We start from the raw sequence: 25,224 nt of genomic DNA on the forward strand, positions 1-25,224 counted from the left end.
TCATACCTATATGACCTGTGACAAAATTATTGAATATTTTAAATCTGTGTGTATGCATATTTTCGATGGAATTACTTGTATTGTGGATTCAGTGCATGTGATGAGATTCACGAGTGAGTACACGGTGTGATACTTTATTCATGCTATACATTAGACATGTATATATAAACAGTATACACATATATGTACCAATCCATGGTTCTCTAACAGGTGTATTTCCCATTTAATATGCATCGATTTAAGATGTTAACTGTGCCAATGAAGCACGTATTTACTGCCCACATTTAATACCTACCCACACCCACCCACACCCACAAATTTTTGGGGGTACATGCATCATTTTCTTCAGCTAACTGATCTAGCTGCTTATAACATGGTTCGGTCTATAACAGTTGGGTTCTCTGGCGTTATAACAGGGGTTACACTGTATGACCAGACCTCTCAGTAGTGGAAGTGTCCTGGAGTGTAACTTATGAAAATTCGGTCAACAGTTTTCTTTAGACAGAACTCCCAGATTTGGAATAAGTATGACCATGGACTTGTATTTTCAAATACCTTCAGAGTGCTTTTATGGGACCAAACACAGGCTTATGTTCAGTACATTAACATATAAATTAACATTGAAGTTTAAAAAGTACATGTCAGGATGCTATGATAAGCTCTGTTTCATATGAAGTGATACAAAATTCTAAATTGCATTTGTGAGTGACAACTTAATTTTGAAAGTCCCAATCATGTTTTACTGTAACAGCCCTAAGAAGAAAATGTATCCCATACAAATCATTTTTTGTCTTGTATTTTTACAGAAATTCCCAGATCTGAAGTTCAAGTATGTGGAAGAGGAATCACCTGAGGAGTTTTTTATTCCTTACATCTGGTCACTTGTGTATCACTCTTCCAACATGTACTTTAATGCATCTAAAATTATACTGTTTTCCCTTGCTTCTGGACCCGAGCAAACTTCATGACATATCTGCTGTAGTGACATGGAAGGAGAACAAAGATGGTGTTAAATTGGTTGAAAAGTTTTACATATACAGATTAATAATTAGCACATGTTGGGACTTATTTGGAGATCGATGTAGCAAAATTACTGTAAAATTATTAGTTGTCAGTCTAGATGATAATTCTGTAAAACATCTTGATTTGAACCACAGATCAGAGTGGTACAAATGGACCATTTTCAGAGGCGGTCTTTTTTCAGATGAAAATTGATCTTTGCAGTGAAAGTAGGAACATAATTGCTACAAGGGAAGTGTCACTTCAGGTTGGTTAGAAGGAGAGGTTCCAGTTTGCACCATCAGAAGTAATTACGCATTTAACAGAAGGAGAGGTTCCAGTTTGCACCATCAGAAGTAATTACGCATTTAACATATCACCATATGTCAAATTCTAACACATGCTGATACTGTTGAAAGGTCACTAATGTCACTGGCAAATGTGATAGGCATTACCTGATTCCCTTGTACACTGCAAGCTTTTTTAACATTCAGGTCTTGAAGTCCGTCACCTAGTTGACCACCTCTATATGTGTATACAAAATTCAGATAAACACATAACTTGGCATCTTGTCTTTCAAGTAATTTTGAGAACATTCGAAAAGAAGTGAACACTGATTTACCTACGATAAGTTTTGCACATGATATGAGTTTTATATGCTTTGTTAATAAGAAGGCTTGGTTTTTAGTGCTCAAGCAATGGTCTGTTAAAAGAGCCAACATTTGGGTTGTAAAATAAACTAATGGTTCAGTGGGAAAAAATATATATTTTTATGACTATTTGTAAAGCAGAAATGCTATTTCAGTCACAGTAAGCTTTTGCATTTATATTTTTAAGTTATACTTATTGTTGGACTGCATGGGTTGGAACTTGTGTGAAATGCAACATTTGTTCATTTTCATTTTAATGGAATGTTAGCGTAGACATTGATGCTTATTCTTCATCATTTTAGAATTGTATCATGTTATACTGTTACAAAGTTTGTTTAGTGATGATGCATCAGCAGAACTAGTAAATAAATTGTAAAGTCTTTATATCCACCAAAACAAAACTATTTTAACACTTTTTGAGAAAGTTGAAAATTACTTTGAATGTTGTCCCCCTGGCAAATCACAACAATCTCTTTAAAATTGAGATCGCCAAAGTTCAGAAGGTCTGACATTGATATAAGGTCATACCCTGTTGACCTTTTGATTCAGCAATCAGATTACAGATTTCATATTTATGAAAGTGACAAACTACATTCAGAACAAATTGTTCCTAATGATAACTTCACCTAATAACAAATGTAATACTTATTCTGATTGGTTACAAAAATAAGTAGGTCAGGAATTCTAAAGGTGGGCAGAATGTGTAGCTATGTCTGTGCCTTTCAGATCTACTTATTAAAAGATTATAATCAGATTGCATGTCATATGGGGTCACAGTGGTACCATTCATTTTAAAAACGTGGGTTTTACTGCTTGTTTTGTTGTTTGAACAATTAAAAAAGAAACTGTTTTCCTAGATGTGTTAGAACTGCAGTTATACATGTATGATGGAACATTTAACCATTCCACCACTCCAGTGGCCTAGTAGTTAGAGCATCCGCTTCAGATGCAGGAGGTTGTGGGTTCGATCCCTGGCTGAGACATACCAAAGACTTACAAAAATGGTACTAACAGCTGCCTCGCTTGGCGCTCAGCATTAAGAGGTTAGTGTTAGGACTGGTCGGCCTGGTGTCAGGATAATGTGACGGGTGGGACATCATGCTACATGTCTGTGGCATGATGCCCCAGTGCTAGACATCACTATAAACTGCCACATTGCAGACATCGTAGCAATATGACTGAAAAATTGTTAAAGCTACGTTAAAAATCCAAATCACATCACACACACACACACACGCCATTCCAAGTTATACACCTTCAGCAGCTTCTATTGGATAATATTCACTGAAACACTTTTCAAATCTGCAGATCTAAACAGATAACACAGATATTTCAGTTGGTGGGAGAGTCTGGTCATTTTGATCTAAACAGATAACACAGATATTTTAGTTGGTGGGAGAGTCTGGTCACAAGATTACTTTATTCAGCTCACTGTAATCAGCACTACCAATTAAATCCTGACTTATAATGATCACTGATCTTGGTTTATGCATCATGACAGAACACTAATTTTGCTACTTATTGACAGTTTACATATGACTGTAAAATCTAAGAGTCACTAATCACGAATAATATTTGAGTTAGCCAACAGTTTTAGAATCTTGATCTGTTGATGAAGCTGAGTTGGTGGGAGAGTCTGGACACTTTGATCTAAACAGATAACACAGATATTTCAGTTGGTGGGAGAGTCTGGTCATTTTGATCTAAACAGATAACACAGATATTTTAGTTGGTGGGAGAGTCTGGTCACTTTGATCTAAACAGATAACACAGATATTTTAGTTGGTGGGAGAGTCTGGTCACTTTGATCTAAACAGATAACACAGATATTTTAGTTGGTGGGAGAGTCTGGTCACTTTGATCTAAACAGATAACACAGATATTTTAGTTGGTGGGAGAGTCTGGTCACTTTGATCTAAACAGATAACACATATTTTAATTGGTGGAGGTGTCTGGCCACTTTGATCTAAGCAGATAACATAGATATTTTAGTTGGTGGTAGAGTCTGGTCACTTTGATCTAAACAGATAACACAGATATTTTAGTTGGTGGGAGAGTCTGGTCACTTTGATCTAAACAGATAACACATATTTTAATTGGTGGAGGTGTCTGGCCACTTTGATCTAAGCAGATAACATAGATATTTTAGTTGGTGGTAGAGTCTGGCCACTTTGATCTATTAAGCAGATAACAGGAATATTTTAGATGGTGGGAGAATCCGGCCATTTTGATGTAAGCAGATAACAGGGATATTTTAGTTGGTGGGAGAGTCTGGCCACTTTAATCTAAGCAGATAACAGGGATTTTTTTGTTGGTGGGAGGGACAGGGCACTTTTGGATGTAAGCAGATGGCGGGGAAAACTGAGTTGCTAAGAGGGGCCGAGCACTTTAGATGTAAGCAGATTTTGGGAATAACTGAGTTGTTTGGATGGGATGGGCACTTTTGGGTGTAAGCAGATTGTGGGACAAACTGAGCTGTGGGAGGGGACTGGGCACTTTTGGATGTAAGCAGATGGGGTGGACATAATGGGTTTGACCATTTGTATATTGCATACTTGGAATGGATAAAGTCCTTTTATAGATACTGGTAGAAAGACGTGTCCACCATTTTGTTAATTAACATATAGTAGAATTATTATTGAAAGAAATAGTTACTTTTGTTGTAGTTCCATAATTTAATTAATACAGTATAATAATAATAATAATAATAATAATAAAGAGGACTTTGTATTGTGCCTAATCTTTAGAAGCTCTAAACCCTTTACAACATTATACAACACCTATAACATAAGAAAAACATATAATGACATGATTACAAAAAACAAACCCCATGAAATTAGAAAACATAAAAACATGCTGAAAATATTTAAGGTAGGAAACATTTTTAGGTCTTTAAATTTGTTCCTGTAGTCGAAAAAGGTGAGTTTTAAGAGCACTCTTGAATGGGATCAGTGTGTCTTTGTGATACATACATACGTACATATACACATGCACACACACACATATGCTTAAGAAGACTTGAAGGTTTCTGTAAATTACTAAATACATAAGTTTCTGCCTTCTGTTTTACTTAAGAAGGACCCAGACAATGGCAAATAGTAATTTCAAGATAGGTAAACATTACGTGAAATAAATCTGTTGTGAACATTAAGCTACACTGTTGTTCCTCTATACTGAATGATGATGGAGTACTTGATTAAAAGTCAGGTCCAACTGTAAACTGCTCAGATTCAGATTCTTAGGAGTAGAGCAAACAACATAGACTCTGATATGTCATGGATGAACAGTTTATTCTTAGGAGTAGAGCAAACAACATAGACCCTGATATGTCATGGATGAACAGTTTATTCTTAGGAGTAGAGCAAACAACATAGTCCCTGATATGTCATGGATGAACAGTTTATTCTTAGGAGTAGAGCAAACAACATAGACCCTGGTATATCATGGATGAACAGTTTATTTACATTTCATACAGATTGTCAATCAGCATTGTATACATTACTTGGACAATTTAGTCAGGTGTGTATCATGTAAAAAATCACAGATAATTAATAATTAAGCGTATCAGAGTATATGCTTATAGTGGGAAAAACTATCAACTTCTGCATTTAAACATATTTTTATTGTAATTTTATACATTATTTTGTGGAATCACAATTTTGGATTATATGATATGTAATTTATATCAGCTGTACATAATGTGTAAACAGTGTTAATGTTTTGTTGTTATGTTTGTTGTTCCATTTTATGTGGACCTGTCCATGCATAAACAGAACTAAATTAATCAGATGTCTCTTCAACATAATCACATGTGATTTGCATAGCTTTCCAACAATCTTTATTCGAGTGTTTATGAGAATATTTATGTTTTTAGCACCAGCATGAATACGAGGATAGCATGTAGATCAATATGACAAAGACCGGTTTTGAGGGGTCATTTTTCATAAGGTCTCCACCCAGCACTGCCTGGTGTTCAACAGACAAAACAACAAACCAATATACTTCTTAAAAAAGATGGTTACACCCTCGTCTGGATAACAAGTTTGTATTTGAGGTTTTTAATACATCCATGGCAGTTCATTGTCATCAGTTGAGTGTCACCAGTAGCATATCAGTAGAGCTTGCTGAGCAGATATTTACAACAGAAAAAACAAACTACCATGAATAGCCGTACAAATCTTCAATTACAGGAGTGTTATCCACCATTCTGACACATTGTTTTGAAATTATTTTGGAATAATTATTTCAAGTACAAGTCTCACACAATTAATTATTGGTAATACAATACTCAGAAGAACAATATCACACTGAGTCTCATGACATAATGTTGTCAAAATTTCGAGATTTATGATCGATTTCACAACAGCAAATACATGTACCAATAACTTTAAGGTATCATAAGTTGTCTCCCTTTCTGCTAATTTGTTTGGGTTATGCCCCCTAGGAAATCACATGTATCTATCACAAGTAAAGGTGGCGCACTACAGTTTCGTATTTTGCATAGGTTAGAATTTTAAAGAAAAAGAATTTCCCTGGCTTTCCTCACTGGTTATACTGGCTATTTAAAAATAACCTTGTATATCTTAGGTATAATTGGAAGAACCTTTAATTCCCATTATTTTGGTGTATGATTGATGGGTGTAATATGGGTTATAGAGTATACAGCTTGGCATTACTCCAGATGTGCACCTTTCAAAAAAGTGCTAGCTCCACTTGGTCATTTTCACTTCCTGAACTTCAGAGGTAAATTGTATAAATAAGAGCCGATAACTTTTTTTACATTTTATATATTTGGTAATTCATTCATTGCACTTTCAGAAGCTGGTATTGTCTAGTCTGGCATAATTCATTTTCCCAATTTTAATAACTGCTATGGATAGTGTACTTTAGACTAATTCAGGCTGATTTTTTAGCACAAGGGAGCAGTCATTTTAGTTAGCAGTGTGCTTTGATCATGTACAATTTCCAAAAATACAATATCCAAAGAAATATCATCCACATTACATTAATGTAGCATAGAGGTATGCCACCACTGTCTCCATTGTGCATGTTTTAAATGCAAACAACTTCACCTTACATGTCACTCTCTCAAAAGTACATAATAACTGGTGAGCGCCCCCAAAATGATTGGCTTAAATTCCCCATATACCGATCAAAGAAATAATCTCAGAAATGAGACAAAATGTCTCATTTAAGTCATTTGAAAATTTACACAAAAAACCAATATCGATATAAAATGATGATTTGGCATATATAACCATTGTTATGATAAATAGAAAGATTGAAGTGTGTCCAGAAAATTTAATTTGGATGTCTTACAGCAATTTACAACTGTGAGAAATCATTTGTTTTTAATGGTCATGGCATTTGCAGGGGAACATGTCCTATGGACACATTTTAAATTTTTGCATGTGGACATCTTGGGCTTTTTGTGTGAATATTTGTCATAATGTAGTTTAAATACACAGACATAAAACATGCATGATTTCTCATAGATCATTTTGTTACTTATCTGGTTCACTTGTGTATGTTTGCATTGTTGAATTTTTCTAGCTTAAGTGATAAATGAATTAAATGTCATATTGGTGTAATAAAGATGTTGAAATTTCATTTTCAGTTTTACTTTTCATTTCCAAAGAGTTGCTAGGGAGTCACATTGCATTTTTTTGCTTTTTTGTTGTTGTAAAGCCTAGTCTTCAATATATTAAACATATTATCATGTTGCAGAGTTATATATATATATATATATATATATATATATATATTCCCACCAATGTTTCCAGTTAATTCAAAGATTAATTTCCAAATTCCAATAAATCATGACCGCTCTGGTGTCTTAGTGGTTACAGCGTCCGCCTCGGATGCAGGAGGTTGTGGGTTTGATCACCGGCTGTGTGATCCCAAAGACTTGTAAAAATGGTACTAACAGCTGCCTCGCTTGGCACTCAGCACTAAGAAGTTAGTGTTAGGACTGGTCAGCCTGGTGTCAGGATAATGTGACTGGGTGGGACATCATGCTACATGTCTGTGGCATGATGCCCCAGTGATAGACATCACTATAAACTGCCACATTGGAGACATCGTAGCGATATGAGTGAAAAATTGTTAAAGCTATGTTAAAAATCCAATCACATCACATCACATCACCAGTAAATCATACACTGTTGACAGTTTGCTTTTTCCCTTTATCTTGTTTATGGAAAGTTCAATCTTACATCAGCATGGTGCTGTGTTTGGGAAAGGCACTTGGTTTCCATTTCCCCAGCATGATATAATAAGTAAAAGCAAAACAATCAATTAAACCTAGTAGAAATGTTCTAAAAAATTGGCAGTATGCTAAGGTTTATGTTTATTCCTAAAAAGCTTCCAGTTGATGATACAATGGCCCCTCACTGTAATGAAGCAGTCAGTTACAAACTCTTTGATATAGCCTTTTTTTTAAAATGCACCTTGTGACAGCTGATGAGAGTTGAGGCTATTGGCTTGAATACAAAAAACTGAGAACAGGACTACATTGAGCAGCAAACATTACAGTCACTCTGGTAGGGTTTTGATTTTTCATTGGTTTAACTTTTAACACATTATTGGCTATATAATGTCAAGGAAGTGGGAGTTTGGTGCCTTTTCCAAGGTCACATTAAGGCAGGCACCTTCTAGTAGGGACTACATTTATAGTCCCCTTTGTTAGGACTACAGTTATGATCCCTCTAGTAAGGACTAACATTACAATTCCTTTAGGACTACAGGCAGGTATGTCATTTAAGGGGGGATGGCGGGGGGGTCATTTGGCCCCCCCACCTGAATTTGCATGTGCTGTCAAATTGCTGTAGCCTATGTACGAAAATTAACAAGCCCATCAAGTTTTGCCCCCCCCCCCCGGAAAAAATTGAAGTGATGTCCCTGCTATTACTGTCTCTCTAATCTCTTATTCAGCATGAGCCAGTGTGTTGGTATTTGCATGAATCAAGTTTTGCCCCCATCCCCAATCAAGTTTTCCCCACCCTAATTAAGTTTTGCCCCCTCCCCCCCACCGAAAAAAGGTGAAATGACTTCAGGATGGATTGAATGGATTACAGTTCCAGTCCCTATAGTAGGGACTGCTTTTGTAGTACCTCTTGTAGGGACTACTTTATTTCTTTAAAATATGTCTAGAAGGGACATTATCTAAATTTTGTCATATAAAGACATGTTACCTTTAAAAAAAGGTTAAATACAATGAAACTTGACTATATAGGACACTTAAATTACCAAAGAACTATCCTTTATGAAGATGCGAGGTTAAATAGGTTTAACATAGGTTGATTCAATTGGTCTTTCATCATCATTTGTCGTTATTGTCAAGCCCACCTTAGCAGTAGTTCACCATAATGATTACCTTGGCATCCATGTGCAGCCATACAGTCATCCATCACTTGGTGTTGAATTTTTCTATTTTATGGCTGAAAAAAGCAAAGTCATCCAAAAAGAGAGGTCTCTTTTTTTTCATCCTTTGTCAATTCTTGGTTCTTGTAAGCTTGTATTCTGCAATTGGGCTGTTATTACATGCATCTTTTTTACATTTCAATACATTAAAAGTGATTTGGGTCCAGTAGCCTATGTACATGTACTTGCTTAGAAGTTAAGTTCAACTGTATACTGCATAGACCAAGATCTGCTATCACATAATGCTGGCAGATCTGAATCTAGATAGTTTGTTAAGAGTGAGGAGTACAATAAACAACATTGATCGTAATCTGATGCTCCTTTTTATGGCAGATCAGGGTCCATGTTGTTTGCAGTTGGACTCGACTTATAAGTGAGCATATCTGGTAGCTACACCTAATATGCAGTGTTCTGAAGGGTTATTTTCATAGAAAAAAATTCTTACTAATATTTTTTTCTTGTTGTTTGTGTAGTTTCTGTCATCAGATTGTTGTTGTTGTGGGGCTTAATGCCATTTCTCAGCACACGATAAGCGATACATGGTGGCCAGTATAATGGTGGAGGAAGAACCCGGGAAAACCCCGTAAAGAACCACCGACCCACGAGAAGTTACTGGAAAGCTTTCTCACATACCCACATTGTCTGAATCTGAGACTTGAACCGGCGCAGACAGGGGTGAGATGGCAGTGATCAGTAACGGAGAGTGCTTTAGACCACTCGGCCACTCGGGGGCCCCCTCTGTCATCAGATGTGATCTCTTCTTTTTGGAAACCACATACAAATAAACACACACTTAAAAGAGCATTAGCTTTAAAAGAAAAAGATATGCATTTTAAAATACAATTGGGATGATGTACCATGATATGTATGAATACACTTTAGAAAGGAAAGTGGCATTTTTATGAATACAAAGATATTTTCACAAGTGCTCAAAAAAGTAATAATTAAACTTCATTTTATGTTGACTACATATCGTACATTACTGTGTATTAAGCCCTCTTTGTGGCTAACTCAGATGTTGGTGTAGTGCGGTCTATTTTGGTCCAGAAAACATGAAAACATGGCTCCATTTTATGGATAATGTAAAATATCAATTGAAGTGAAATTTTGAAAATATGATGAAACCTGATCCAGGAGAAAACACTAACCATGGGTTGTTGACCACTATACCCTCACACATGCTAGAGCTGGGGAAGTGTTAGTACTCCTAGAATCTGACAATTTAAAGAGTAGATGGTAAATAATAACTACAGGTTCATGTACATGTATTTTTTAGGTGGGGTGGTAGTTATAGATATTGGGATATTTATGGGGAGGGAACAAAATATTTCGTTTAGAAAAGCAAAGAGGTTGGGTTCCAGGAAAGTTCTAATTACTTAAATTATGTTAATAAATTATTTCCCCAACGTTGTATGCATGGTGAGACAAAGGTATCAGTTTTCCTCCAGCACAGATTGCATCATCATCACCATTAAAAGTTTGTGTTCGAGTTTTCACCAAAAGATTTAGCAGGCCAGATAATGAAGATTGCATTGATTCTGGTAAGACACCATATTTCATAGTTCATTTGATGCATGCAAAACACCAGATTTCATGGAACACTTTTAGCTGGCAAGACACCAGATTTCATGGAACATGATGCTGACAAGACACTAGATTTCATGGAACACTTGATACTGGCATGACACCAGATTTCATGGAACACTTGATGCTGGTAAGACACCATATTTCACAGAGCACTTAATGCTGGCATGACACCAGTTTTCATGGAACACTTTATGCTGGCAAGACACCAGATTTCATGGAACACTTTATGCTGGCAAGACACCAGATTTCATGGAACACTTGATGCTGGCAAGACACCAGATTTCATGGAACACTTAATGCTGGTAAGACACCAGATCTCACAGAGCACTTAATACTGTTATGACACCAGGTTTCATGGAACACTTGATGCTGGCATGACACCAGGTTTCATTGAACACCTGATGCTGGCATGACACCAGGTTTCATGACACCAGGTTTCATGGAACACTTAACTATTGTTCTTTGAAATATGAGCAACTCAGAAGCATTATCTTTTGGGTTTTATTTCCCATGTCTCCAAATGTTATGACCTAAATAGTAGTTATTTTTCTTTCCAAACAGAATTCTTCAGTGCTTTTAAGTTTACTTAATTCTTTGTAAAGATGTACAAAGAGTGCATAAAAAACATGTTTTCAGTAAATTCTAATATTAATACAAATAAATAGATTACATTAAAAACATACATGAAAAGGTGGAAAGAAATAATAATTGTGAGTGACATTTACAATTGTGGAAACATAAATCTGTATTTCAAAATGGATGGATATCATTTCAGATCAAATATGCACACCCACCCACCCACCATATATATATATATATATATATATATATATATATATATATATATATATATATATATATATATATATATATATATAAACGGGTCATAATTCATTACCCACATCAGTCCGTCATGTCAAAGCATGTCTATGGAGGAGACATAAAGTGTTACCCACATCAGTCCATCATGTCATGTCAAGGCTTATTCATGGAGGGGACATACAGTGTTACCTACATCTGTCCATCATGTCATGTCAAGGCTTATCCATGGAGTGGACATACAGTGTTACCTACATCTGTCCATCATGTCATGTCACGGCTTATCCATGGAGGGGATATACAGTGTTACCTACATCTGTCCACATAGTCTTGTGACACAATATTACTTGTAACAATTTTGAAGGACCTAATTAGGAGATAAATGGACAGGAGGTAAAGGATGGATAGACAAAATGAGGGTGTCAATATTCTTGGCTAAAGCAATGGATTAACTATGAGTTTTTGGATTACTGGTGCACTGAAGATACCAGGGTACAAGAAATTATATACAATACAATATTTGACTTACATATATTTTAATCCATTTAGATCCATAAAACATTTTATTCCATTTATAAGAATCAGAACAGTTCATTACAAAATTTAAAATTTCAAAAGGAAAGGAGAAATGTATAATATATACACATGGATTAAAATGACACAAACAGAAAAAAAGTCTGTAAAGGATTCTAATGGGACCATTAATAAACTCCTTTTTAGGCAGGCAAATCTTTATATATAGAATTAATGAACAGATTTCATTCAATTGGTCTTTTATCAAGATGAGCTCCTTGTTTTGAAGTGACTGCTTGGATAGGTTTCCTGGAAAATATAGTGCATTTCCAAATCAAATCAAATTTGTCATTGAAGGTTTTTACAGCATTTTCTGTGAATACTGTGTACAGCATTCTTACTGAGGTATATATATATATATATATATATATATATATATATATATATATATATATATATATATATATATAATATATATGCAAAAGAAATTAGTGATAAATAAATGTGTGGGCCAGTTCACTTAACCAAAAACCACTTACACTTTTCAAACATTTATTTGGACATCAGTGCTTACTTAGTACATGCTGGCATGAGATTTGTATGCATTGAAACAATACATAGTATAACACAATTTTTTTGTGTATTAGTAATAAAAAATTAATCTTTTTTTTTAACTGCAAGAGAAATAAATGTTTGCAGAAACAAGTATATACCTAAATACTGACTGTAGACAAATCCATTGCTGCTTGTAGTCTTTATCCCAAGGTCGTGTAATGTGTGGAGTTATGTATCCTATAACATTATCCCAAGGACATGTAATGTGTGGAGTTATGTATCCTATAATATTATCCCAAGGACATGTACTGTGTGGAGTTATGTATCCTATAATATTATCCCAAGGACATAGAATGTGTGGAGTTATGTATCCTATAATATTATCCCAAGGACATGTAATGTGTGGAGTTATGTATCCTATAATATTGTCCTAAGGACGTGTAATGTGTGGAGTTATGTATCCTATAATATTATCTCAAGGGCATATAATGTGTGGAGTTATGTATCCTATAATTTTATCCCAAGGACATGTAATGTGTGGAGTTATGTATCCTATAATATTATCTCAAGGGCATATAATGTGTGGAGTTATGTATCCTATAATATTATCCCAAGGACATGTAATGTGTGGAGTTATGTATCCTATAATATTATCTCAAGGGCATATAATGTGTGGAGTTATGTATCCTATAATATTATCCAAAGGACATGTAATGTGTGGAGTTATGTATCCTATAATATTATCTCAAGGGCATATAATGTGTGGAGTTATGTATCCTATAATATTATCCAAAGGACATGTAATGTGTGGAGTTATGTATCCTATAATATTATCTCAAGGGCATATAATGTGTGGAGTTATGTATCCTATAATATTATCCAAAGGACATGTAATGTTTTGAGTTATGTATCCTATAATATTATCCCAAGGGCATATAATGTGTGAAGATGATACATGCCATACTATTATCTTAAGGACATAATGTGTGGATTTGATGTATCCCACATTATTATTATTATTACAAGGGCATCTAATGTGTAGACTTGACATACTACGACTCCAAGGATATGTTATGTGTGAAGTTAATGTTTCCCATAATATTATCTCAAGGGCATAAAATGTGAGGAGTTAATATGTGTTATACTATTATTCCAAGGGCATATATGTGCAGAGTTGATCTATCCCATAATATTATTCCAAGGACATGTAATGGGTACAGATAATGTTTCTCCCAAGAGGATTTAATATGTGGATAAAATATAGTGTGATTTAAATCATCCCAGTACACATTTTATCAGAAATGTACTACAGTCAAATTAAAATTATAGTCAAAGCACTGTATTTACTGCTTAACTGTCAGTCGGATTCCAACTGCAAACAACCTAGATTCTTGTCTACCAATTCCTAATGGCCATTCCCCACCCCCAATTCTTTTAAAATTCATTGTGCAGTAAATGTAAAGCTACAAGCCTATTGTACCCCTTTTGTTGGCCAAAACTAGGCAAAATCAATTAATCTTTTATCATAGTCTTTTCACGCCGCCGTCGTCGTTGCTCCAGTTTTTCCTCTAATCCTTGTTCCTGACGTGCCTTGTTAATTTCCTGTGTGTGTAATAGTTCGGACATTGCCTTCTCATGTTCTTGTTTGGTCTTATCCATTTTGCCTTGGAGAGAAAAATGTGAATAAATATGAATAAACTTTATGTATACTCCTCAGTTAAGTCTTAAAACAATGGTCTGCAAAAACTGAAAATTACAACATCACTATTCTGTTCTAGTTATCCTTCGAGTACATAGGTCCTGAATTGAAAACAAAAAAAACCACCCACACTACCCCTTTTCAGGAATGGCCTGAGGGCAATGCAGTTGCCTTGGGCTCTGCTCTCCTGTTCACCAAAAAATTAGGCATACTACAGTAACTCCACCAGCCAAGCCCTGCTGCCAGCATGGTGCCTTGGGCCTCACAAACTATAAGGCGGGGCCTACCCCCTCCTTATAGTTGGTGGAAAAACATAATTCATTTGCATAATAAATGGAGTAAAAAACCATATACATTGTTTTAAAAGAAAACTTGATTTGCCATGAGATGGGGAATGGAGACTCATTAAAATGGTAGAATATGACAATAAACCACCAGCATTGATGATTTGGTCATCTACAATGGATGTGAAGAAGGCAATGCATCATTGGCACAATGATCATCCAACTGTCCTTCAGACCTCAATTTTGTTTTTAAAACTGAAGGGGAGGGGCAATATGTCCTGCTTTAATGGATGAAATATCTTTGGGCATTCTATACTATTTTACCAGTGAAGTGAAGATAATAAAGAGAAGATATTTGCTTGAAATGAGTAAATAACAGATTCATAGTAACATAGTTCCTCTTCCTAATTTAAGGCAAAACAGTACATATTATACTTTCATCCCCATTATTTTAATTTAACTGCGTACAGCAGTTGATATCTTGCATGTTGTTTATCATATAGATGTACCACTTCTTTTTTTACAGCACCTGCATCACAACTTGTGATGCACATCAGGCCGCTCCGTCTACTGAAAATAACATTTCTCTAACATTTATTTTATGTTTCCAGATTACAAAGCCTGTGTGGATGGAACAAGGTCTGGCTGAAAATTTATAAGGTTTAATGGGATTAAGTAATCCTCAACTAGATTGGAACTGTGCAAGGTAAATACTTTATAAAGACCAGAGGTGGGGTGTCTGTGTGTGTGATTAGGATTTTTAATGTATCTCTTACAATTTTTTAGTTGTATCACTACAATGTCTGCAGTGTGGCAGTTTATAGTGATGTCTAGCACTGGGGCATCATGATGTCCCATCCAGTCACATTATTCTGACACCAGGCTGACCACTCCTAACACTAACCTCTTAATGCTGAGTGCCTAGCAAGGCAGCTGTTAGTACAATTTTTGTAAGTCTTTGGTATGACTTGGCCGGGCTTCGAACCCACAACCTCCTGCTTACGAGGCGGATGCTCTAACCACTAGGACACCGGAGCAGTCCAGAGGTGGGGTATGATTCATAATGGACCAGATGGAGTCTACCATACAAGCATATAAAAATACATCAAATTACTTGGTCATAATGTTATTGATGTGGCAGAAGAAAGTATTTATCATATTTCACTCAAGTGGATTAACTTAATTATTTCTCTTGTAAAATCCAGTAGTTCATGGCCTAGCATTAAAAATAAATATTTGTTTGAAGAAAACATTTATATAAAAAGAGTTTCAAAGGGATTGTACACCTCCAATAACTTGGCTACACAATGGCTACAGAACTAAATATATATGAATCAGTAAATCAAACTGAAGACAGGTATCAGAGTAAGGAATTTTTAAAGCACAACCATATAGTAACGTGTTTGAGGCAGGCAAGATAATACATTTACAGATTTTTGTTGTGTTCTACATTTTTTTACAAAAATAAAGTTGAAGTACAACATTCATTAAGTAATGTGGATTCAAGTTTATGTAGTGCAGTATAATCTTCTTTCTAAACATTGTTATTGTGGTGGTTGTAGTGTTTTACCAAATATATCCTCCATGGAGGGGGGTGGGGCCAGCTGACCTTTCGGGATGGGAGTTGGGGGCGGCAGATCTTTCTGTTCATGCTGGAAGAGAATTATGATTGATGAATCATTTCACGTGTTGATATTGTGAGTTAATGATTGAATGATTGGCTGATTTATTTATAGTAAATAGAAGCAGAATTTAACTGGCTGAAAAACAAATACAAAAAAAAATGAACTCAGTCTCAATTTCAACATTGGAGATACATATTTAACTCAGTCCAATTTTCTCTGTGCCATATATGTAATATTTATGAGTACAACAAATTTAAATTAAATATCAGTCCACTAGCCTATGATACATGTAAAATAGTACAATATAATGTTGGCACAGAATACACAGACAAAACCATAACATGACTATGTATGTATCAGATCACAGTACACATAATAAACTCTCTTGTGAAGGAATAGGCACAGAAGAGAAAAGTAACTAGACAGGTCAAGGTACCAAAATTAACACCAGTCAAAGATTTACAGAATTTATTCATTATTTGTTATTAAGCCATGTATTAATTACCATTCTTTTAGATTTCCACACTCATTACATACTAAAAGAAAATATTGACTAATATTACCATATCCAGATCCCTATAAATAACATATTCAGTGGGCATATCAAACATATTGACTATATGGCAAGCCAAATTACTATTCATTCCAAAACCTAGATATATCATAAAATGTAGTAACTTTATTATATATCGCATATACTTTTTACAATATATTGTATACAATTAAGATGTCATATAAAGTTTATAAGGTATGTTATAAAGTTTTTGGTAGATCATTCATAATTTACAGCGTTTCATGTAATTTTTTGTACAGGAAAAAATAATTATTAATTTCAATGTACAAAAAATTATATGTAAAATAAATAATTATCATTTTGTGGTACTGTGTACAAAAGATAAAGGGATTATACCTGAACAAGTTCTACAGAACAAATGCTACTTGACAACCTAACAATACAAACATACAAAGTAAATGTATATTTTTGCTAAATCAACAATTCATTCTAGTTTTAATTATGAAACACATTGTCATAACAACCACATGGCTATGCAGTGTTATTTACATGGTAATTAAACATGCTTAGCACTTTGGTTATTCCAGTTTAAACCAGATTGAGGGCAAGAATCGACAGAAGAGATCAAATCAGTAATACTGACAGCAGGGAAATGAGGCTGTCTTTAGAGAAATAAAACTGTCAATGTGATACTGATGTGATGTGATTTTGATTTTTTAACGTAGCTTTAACAATTTTCAGTCATATCGCTATGATGTCTGCAATGTGGCAGTTTATAGTGATGTCTAGCACTGGGGCATCATGCCACAGACATGTAGCATGATGTCCCACCCAGTCACATTATCCTGACACCAGGCCGACCAGTCCATTGTTGTAAGTCTTTGGTATGACTTGGTCGGGGATCAAGCCCATGACCTCCCGCATTTGAGGCGGACGCTCTAACCAATAGGCCACCGGAGTGGTTCAATGTGATATTGAAGCCATTGTCCATAGAGTAGAGGTTGTAAAGACAAGCAGTCATATGCATTACTTGTTATTCGAACTTGGCAATAAAGATAACAATAGAGGGGTATATCATAGAATAGATTTGCATGTATGTGTGTGTGATTTAGGCTTTGTAATGTAGCTTTAACAATTGTTCAATCATATCACTACAATGTTTGCAGTGTGGCAATTTATGTGATGTTTAGCACTGGGGCATCATGCCACAGACATGTAGCATGATGTCCCACCCAGTCACATTATCCTGACACTCAGCTGACCACTCCAAACACTAACCTCTTAATGCTGAATGCCAAGCGAAGCAGCTGTTAGTATCATTTTTATAAGTCTTTGGTATGACTTGGCCGGGGATTGAACCCACTACCTCCCACATCCAAGGCAGATGCTCTTACCACTAGACCACCAGAGTGGTCTTTAGATTTGCAATAAAATATTAATTATATCCAAGTCAAGACAGAACAAGCACTTAAAAGATAGTATATGTATATATACAAATAGATTTAACAGAGTCTGTGAACATTTAAATTTTATTATAGAAAATGACATGGTTTTTATATTTTATGTTTGTATGACTATAATGAAACAATAAGACTGGTTGACCAATGGTCTGTGGTCTTCACTATTGCATGTACTGAGATATAATTTTTGTTGGATATGAAAACATCAAAGGGCTTCCGAACTCATTTTAAAATGCATGTGGTGTTTTGTTAGGTGACAGACTTAATAAGGAGAACTAATCAACGATAATATTTAAAGGTATGTTCTATAAAGTCCTTTGTCCATTTGTTAATAAGCACCAGTAGATATTGTAATGACAATAAGACAGCTTATGCATCAATCATTGTATAATCTCACCAACAATTAATTAGTAATTTTTGTAAAAACGAAATGGCAATACAGTATTTTTGATCTTTTTTGTAAAAGCAAATCTAATTAGTAGAAATTTTATGTCCAATAATTTAATTGATTTTTTAATACATCTTATAAACAATATAAGAAGTCTCATAAATTATTAAGATGTCTTGTAAATATACAAGATATATTCTATAGTTTATAAGAAATCTCATGAAGTTTACAAAATATATTCTACAGTTTATAAGAAATCTCATAAAGTTTACAAGATATATTCTATGGTTTATAAGAAATCTCAAAGTTTACAAGATATATTCTATTGTTTATAAGATATATTCTACAGTTTATAAGAAATCTCATAAAGTTTACAAGATATATTAAGTTTACAAGATATATTCTATTGTTTATAAGAAATCTCATAAAGTTTACAAGATATATTCTATGGTTTATAAGAAATCTCATAAAGTTTACAAGATATATTCTACAGTTTATAAGAAATCTCATAAAGTTTACAAGATATATTCTACAGTTTATATAAGAAATCTCATAAAGTTTACAAGATATATTCTATTATTTATAAGAAATCTCATAAAGTTTACAAAATATATTCTATGGTTTATAAGAAATCTCATAAAGTTTACAAGATATATTCTACAGTTTATAAGAAATCTCATAAAGTTTACAAGATATATTCTATTGTTTATAAGATATATTCTACAGTTTATAAGAAATCTCATAAAGTTTACAAGATATATTAAGTTTACAAGATATATTCTATTGTTTATAAGAAATCTCATAAAGTTTACAAGATATATTCTATGGTTTATAAGAAATCTCATAAAGTTTACAAGATATATTCTATAGTTTATAAGAAATCTCATAAAGTTTACAAGATATATTCTACAGTTTATATAAGAAATCTCATAAAATTTACAAGATGTATTCTATAGTTTATAAGAAATCTCATAAAGTTTACAAGATATATTCTATGGTTTATAAGAAATCTCATAAAGTTTACAAGATATATTCTACAGTTTATAAGAAATCTCATAAAGTTTACAAGATATATTAAGTTTACAAGATATATTCTATGGTTTATAAGAAATCTCATAAAGTTTACAAGATATATTCTATGGTTTATAAGAAATCTCATAAAGTTTACAAGATATATTCTACAGTTTATAAGAAATCTCATAAAGTTTACAAGATATACATGTATTAAGTTTACAAGATATATTCTATGGTTTATAAGAAATCTCATAAAGTTTACAAGATATATTCTATGGTTTATAAGAAATCTCATAAAGTTTACAAGATATATTCTACAGCTTATATAAGAAATCTCATAAAGTTTACAAGATATATTCTACAGTTTATAAGAAATCTCATAAAGTTTACAAGATATATTCTACAGTTTATATAAGAAATCTCATAAAGTTTACAATATATATTCTACAGGTTATAAGAAATCTCATAAAGTTTACAAGATATATTCTACAGTTTATATAAGAAATCTCATAAAGTTTACAAGATATATTCTACAGTTTATAAGAAATCTCATAAAGTTTACAAGACATATTCTATAGTTTATAAGAAATCTCATAAAGTTTACAAGATATATTCTACAGTTTATATAAGAAATCTCATAAAATTTACAAGATGTATTCTATAGTTTATAAGAAATCTCATAAAGTTTACAAGATATATTCTATGGTTTATAAGAAATCTCATAAAGTTTACAAGATATATTCTACAGTTTATAAGAAATCTCATAAAGTTTACAAGATATATTAAGTTTACAAGATATATTCTATGGTTTATAAGAAATCTCATAAAGTTTACAAGATATATTCTATGGTTTATAAGAAATCTCATAAAGTTTACAAGATATATTCTACAGTTTATAAGAAATCTCATAAAGTTTACAAGATATATTCTACAGTTTATAAGAAATCTCATAAAGTTTACAAGATATATTCTACAGTTTATAAGAAATCTCATAAAGTTTACAAGATATACATGTATTAAGTTTACAAGATATATTCTATGGTTTATAAGAAATCTCATAAAGTTTACAAGATATATTCTATGGTTTATAAGAAATCTCATAAAGTTTACAAGATATATTCTACAGCTTATATAAGAAATCTCATAAAGTTTACAAGATATATTCTACAGTTTATAAGAAATCTCATAAAGTTTACAAGATATATTAAGTTTACAAGATATATTCTATGGTTTATAAGAAATCTCATAAAGTTTACAAGATATATTCTATGGTTTATAAGAAATCTCATAAAGTTTACAAGATATATTCTACAGTTTATAAGAAATCTCATAAAGTTTACAAGATATATTAAGTTTACAAGATATATTCTATGGTTTATAAGAAATCTCATAAAGTTTACAAGATATATTCTATGGTTTATAAGAAATCTCATAAAGTTTACAAGATATATTCTACAGTTTATAAGAAATCTCATAAAGTTTACAAGATATATTCTACAGTTTATAAGAAATCTCATAAAGTTTACAAGATATATTCTACAGTTTATAAGAAATCTCATAAAGTTTACAAGATATACATGTATTAAGTTTACAAGATATATTCTATGGTTTATAAGAAATCTCATAAAGTTTACAAGATATATTCTATGGTTTATAAGAAATCTCATAAAGTTTACAAGATATATTCTACAGCTTATATAAGAAATCTCATAAAGTTTACAAGATATATTCTACAGTTTATAAGAAATCTCATAAAGTTTACAAGATATATTAAGTTTACAAGATATATTCTATGGTTTATAAGAAATCTCATAAAGTTTACAAGATATATTCTATGGTTTATAAGAAATCTCATAAAGTTTACAAGATATATTCTACAGTTTATAAGAAATCTCATAAAGTTTACAAGATATACATGTATTAAGTTTACAAGATATATTCTATGGTTTATAAGAAATCTCATAAAGTTTACAAGATATATTCTATGGTTTATAAGAAATCTCATAAAGTTTACAAGATATATTCTACAGCTTATATAAGAAATCTCATAAAGTTTACAAGATATATTCTACAGTTTATAAGAAATCTCATAAAGTTTACAAGATATATTCTACAGTTTATATAAGAAATCTCATAAAGTTTACAATATATATTCTACAGGTTATAAGAAATCTCATAAAGTTTACAAGATATATTCTACAGTTTATATAAGAAATCTCATAAAGTTTACAAGATATATTCTACAGTTTATAAGAAATCTCATAAAGTTTACAAGACATATTCTATAGTTTATAAGAAATCTCATAAAGTTTACAAGATATATTCTACAGTTTATATAAGAAATCTCATAAAATTTACAAGATGTATTCTATAGTTTATAAGAAATCTCATAAAGTTTACAAGATATATTCTATGGTTTATAAGAAATCTCATAAAGTTTACAAGATATATTCTACAGTTTATAAGAAATCTCATAAAGTTTACAAGATATATTAAGTTTACAAGATATATTCTATGGTTTATAAGAAATCTCATAAAGTTTACAAGATATATTCTATGGTTTATAAGAAATCTCATAAAGTTTACAAGATATATTCTACAGTTTATAAGAAATCTCATAAAGTTTACAAGATATATTCTACAGTTTATAAGAAATCTCATAAAGTTTACAAGATATATTCTACAGTTTATAAGAAATCTCATAAAGTTTACAAGATATACATGTATTAAGTTTACAAGATATATTCTATGGTTTATAAGAAATCTCATAAAGTTTACAAGATATATTCTATGGTTTATAAGAAATCTCATAAAGTTTACAAGATATATTCTACAGCTTATATAAGAAATCTCATAAAGTTTACAAGATATATTCTACAGTTTATAAGAAATCTCATAAAGTTTACAAGATATATTCTACAGTTTATATAAGAAATCTCATAAAGTTTACAATATATATTCTACAGGTTATAAGAAATCTCATAAAGTTTACAAGATATATTCTACAGTTTATATAAGAAATCTCATAAAGTTTACAAGATATATTCTACAGTTTATAAGAAATCTCATAAAGTTTACAAGACATATTCTATAGTTTATAAGAAATCTCATAAAGTTTACAAGATATATTCTACAGTTTATATAAGAAATCTCATAAAATTTACAAGATGTATTCTATAGTTTATAAGAAATCTCATAAAGTTTACAAGATATATTCTATGGTTTATAAGAAATCTCATAAAGTTTACAAGATATATTCTACAGTTTATAAGAAATCTCATAAAGTTTACAAGATATATTAAGTTTACAAGATATATTCTATGGTTTATAAGAAATCTCATAAAGTTTACAAGATATATTCTATGGTTTATAAGAAATCTCATAAAGTTTACAAGATATATTCTACAGTTTATAAGAAATCTCATAAAGTTTACAAGATATACATGTATTAAGTTTACAAGATATATTCTATGGTTTATAAGAAATCTCATAAAGTTTACAAGATATATTCTATGGTTTATAAGAAATCTCATAAAGTTTACAAGATATATTCTACAGCTTATATAAGAAATCTCATAAAGTTTACAAGATATATTCTACAGTTTATAAGAAATCTCATAAAGTTTACAAGATATATTCTACAGTTTATATAAGAAATCTCATAAAATTTACAAGATGTATTCTATAGTTTATAAGAAATCTCATAAAGTTTACAAGATATATTCTATGGTTTATAAGAAATCTCATAAAGTTTACAAGATATATTCTACAGTTTATAAGAAATCTCATAAAGTTTACAAGATATATTAAGTTTACAAGATATATTCTATGGTTTATAAGAAATCTCATAAAGTTTACAAGATATATTCTATGGTTTATAAGAAATCTCATAAAGTTTACAAGATATATTCTACAGTTTATAAGAAATCTCATAAAGTTTACAAGATATACATGTATTAAGTTTACAAGATATATTCTATGGTTTATAAGAAATCTCATAAAGTTTACAAGATATATTCTATGGTTTATAAGAAATCTCATAAAGTTTACAAGATATATTCTACAGCTTATATAAGAAATCTCATAAAGTTTACAAGATATATTCTACAGTTTATAAGAAATCTCATAAAGTTTACAAGATATATTCTACAGTTTATATAAGAAATCTCATAAAGTTTACAAGATATATTCTACAGTTTATAAGAAATCTCATAAAGTTTACAAGATATATTCTATAGTTTATAAGAAATCTCATAAAGTTTACAAGATATATTCTATAGTTTATAAGAAATCTCATAAAGTTTACAAGATATATTCTACAGTTTATATAAGAAATCTCATATAGTTTACAAGATATATTCTACAGCTTATATAAGAAATCTCATAAAGTTTACAAGATATATTCTACAGTTTATAAGAAATCTCATAAAGTTTACAAGATATATTCTATAGTTTATAAGAAATCTCATAAAGTTTACAAGATATATTCTATAGTTTATAAGAAATCTCATAAAGTTTACAAGATATATTCTACAGTTTATATAAGAAATCTCATAAAGTTTACAAGATATATTCTACAGCTTATATAAGAAATCTCATAAAGTTTACAAGATATATTCTATAGTTTATAAGAAATCTCATAAAGTTTACAAGATATATTCTACAGTTTATATAAGAAATCTCATAAAGTTTACAAGATATATTCTATAGTTTATAAGAAATCTCATAAAGTTTACAAGATATATTCTATAGTTTATAAGAAATCTCATAAAGTTTACAAGATATATTCTACAGTTTATATAAGAAATCTCATAAAGTTTACAAGATATATTCTACAGTTTATATAAGAAATCTCATAAAGTTTACAATATATATTCTACAGGTTATAAGAAATCTCATAAAGTTTACAAGATATATTCTACAGTTTATATAAGAAATCTCATAAAGTTTACAATATATATTCTACAGTTTATAAGAAATCTCATAAAGTTTACAATATATATTCTACAGTTTATAAGAAATCTCATAAAGTTTACAATATATATTCTATAGTTTATAAGAAATCTCATAAAGTTTACAAGATATATTCTATAGTTTATAAGAAATCTCATAAAGTTTACAAGATATATTCTACAGTTTATATAAGAAATCTCATAAAGTTTACAAGATATATTCTACAGTTTATAAGAAATCTCATAAAGTTTACAAGATATATTCTACAGTTTATATAAGAAATCTCATAAAGTTTACAATATATATTCTACAGGTTATAAGAAATCTCATAAAGTTTACAAGATATATTCTATAGTTTATAAGAAATCTCATAAAGTTTACAAGATATATTCTACAGTTTATATAAGAAATCTCATAAAATTTACAAGATGTATTCTATAGTTTATAAGAAATCTCATAAAGTTTACAAGATATATTCTATGGTTTATAAGAAATCTCATAAAGTTTACAAGATATATTCTATCGTTTATAAGAAATCTCATAAAGTTTACAAGATATATTCTATGGTTTATAAGAAATCTCATAAAGTTTACAAGATATATTCTACAGTTTATAAACAATCTCATAAAGTTTACAAGATATATTCTATTGTTTATAAGAAATCTCATAAAGTTTACAAGATATATTCTACAGTTTATATAAGAAATCTCATAAAGTTTACAAGATATATTCTATAGTTTAT

The 25,224-nt window shown here is 31.3% G+C and overlaps 2 protein-coding genes across 5 annotated transcripts in view; one reads left to right on the forward strand and one right to left on the reverse strand.

Moving 5' to 3' along the window:
- The window catches only part of LOC149793136 (dymeclin-like), a 100,179-nt gene extending 92,920 nt beyond the window's left edge, over nt 1-7,259 (forward strand). The window contains exons 17-18 of one of the 2 annotated variants that reach the window (XR_016422718.1): nt 807-1,284; nt 1,334-7,259. Coding sequence is in view for 1 of the 2 variants with exons in the window: in XM_089967057.1 (XP_089823183.1) it covers nt 807-968 (162 nt within the window). In the remaining variant the exon portion in view is untranslated. Of the gene's footprint in view, nt 1-806 lie in introns of both variants that reach the window. The other variant, XM_089967057.1, reaches the window with a different exon arrangement.
- A 3,886-nt stretch (nt 7,260-11,145) lies between these two features.
- The window catches only part of LOC149793137 (uncharacterized), an 82,256-nt gene continuing 68,177 nt past the window's right edge, over nt 11,146-25,224 (reverse strand). For all 3 annotated transcript variants that reach the window (XM_089967060.1, XM_089967058.1, XM_089967059.1), the window contains 2 exons: nt 16,099-16,180; nt 11,146-14,209 (listed from right to left, as the gene is read on the reverse strand). In XM_089967060.1, the coding sequence (XP_089823186.1) occupies nt 14,058-14,209; nt 16,099-16,180 (234 nt within the window). In that variant the 3' untranslated portion in view covers nt 11,146-14,057. The remainder of the gene's footprint in view (nt 14,210-16,098; nt 16,181-25,224) is intronic.

Source organism: Sinohyriopsis cumingii, chromosome 8, assembly GCF_028554795.1.
Source record: "Sinohyriopsis cumingii isolate HCF-2022 chromosome 8, ASM2855479v2, whole genome shotgun sequence".
NCBI lineage: Eukaryota > Metazoa > Mollusca > Bivalvia > Unionida > Unionidae > Sinohyriopsis > Sinohyriopsis cumingii.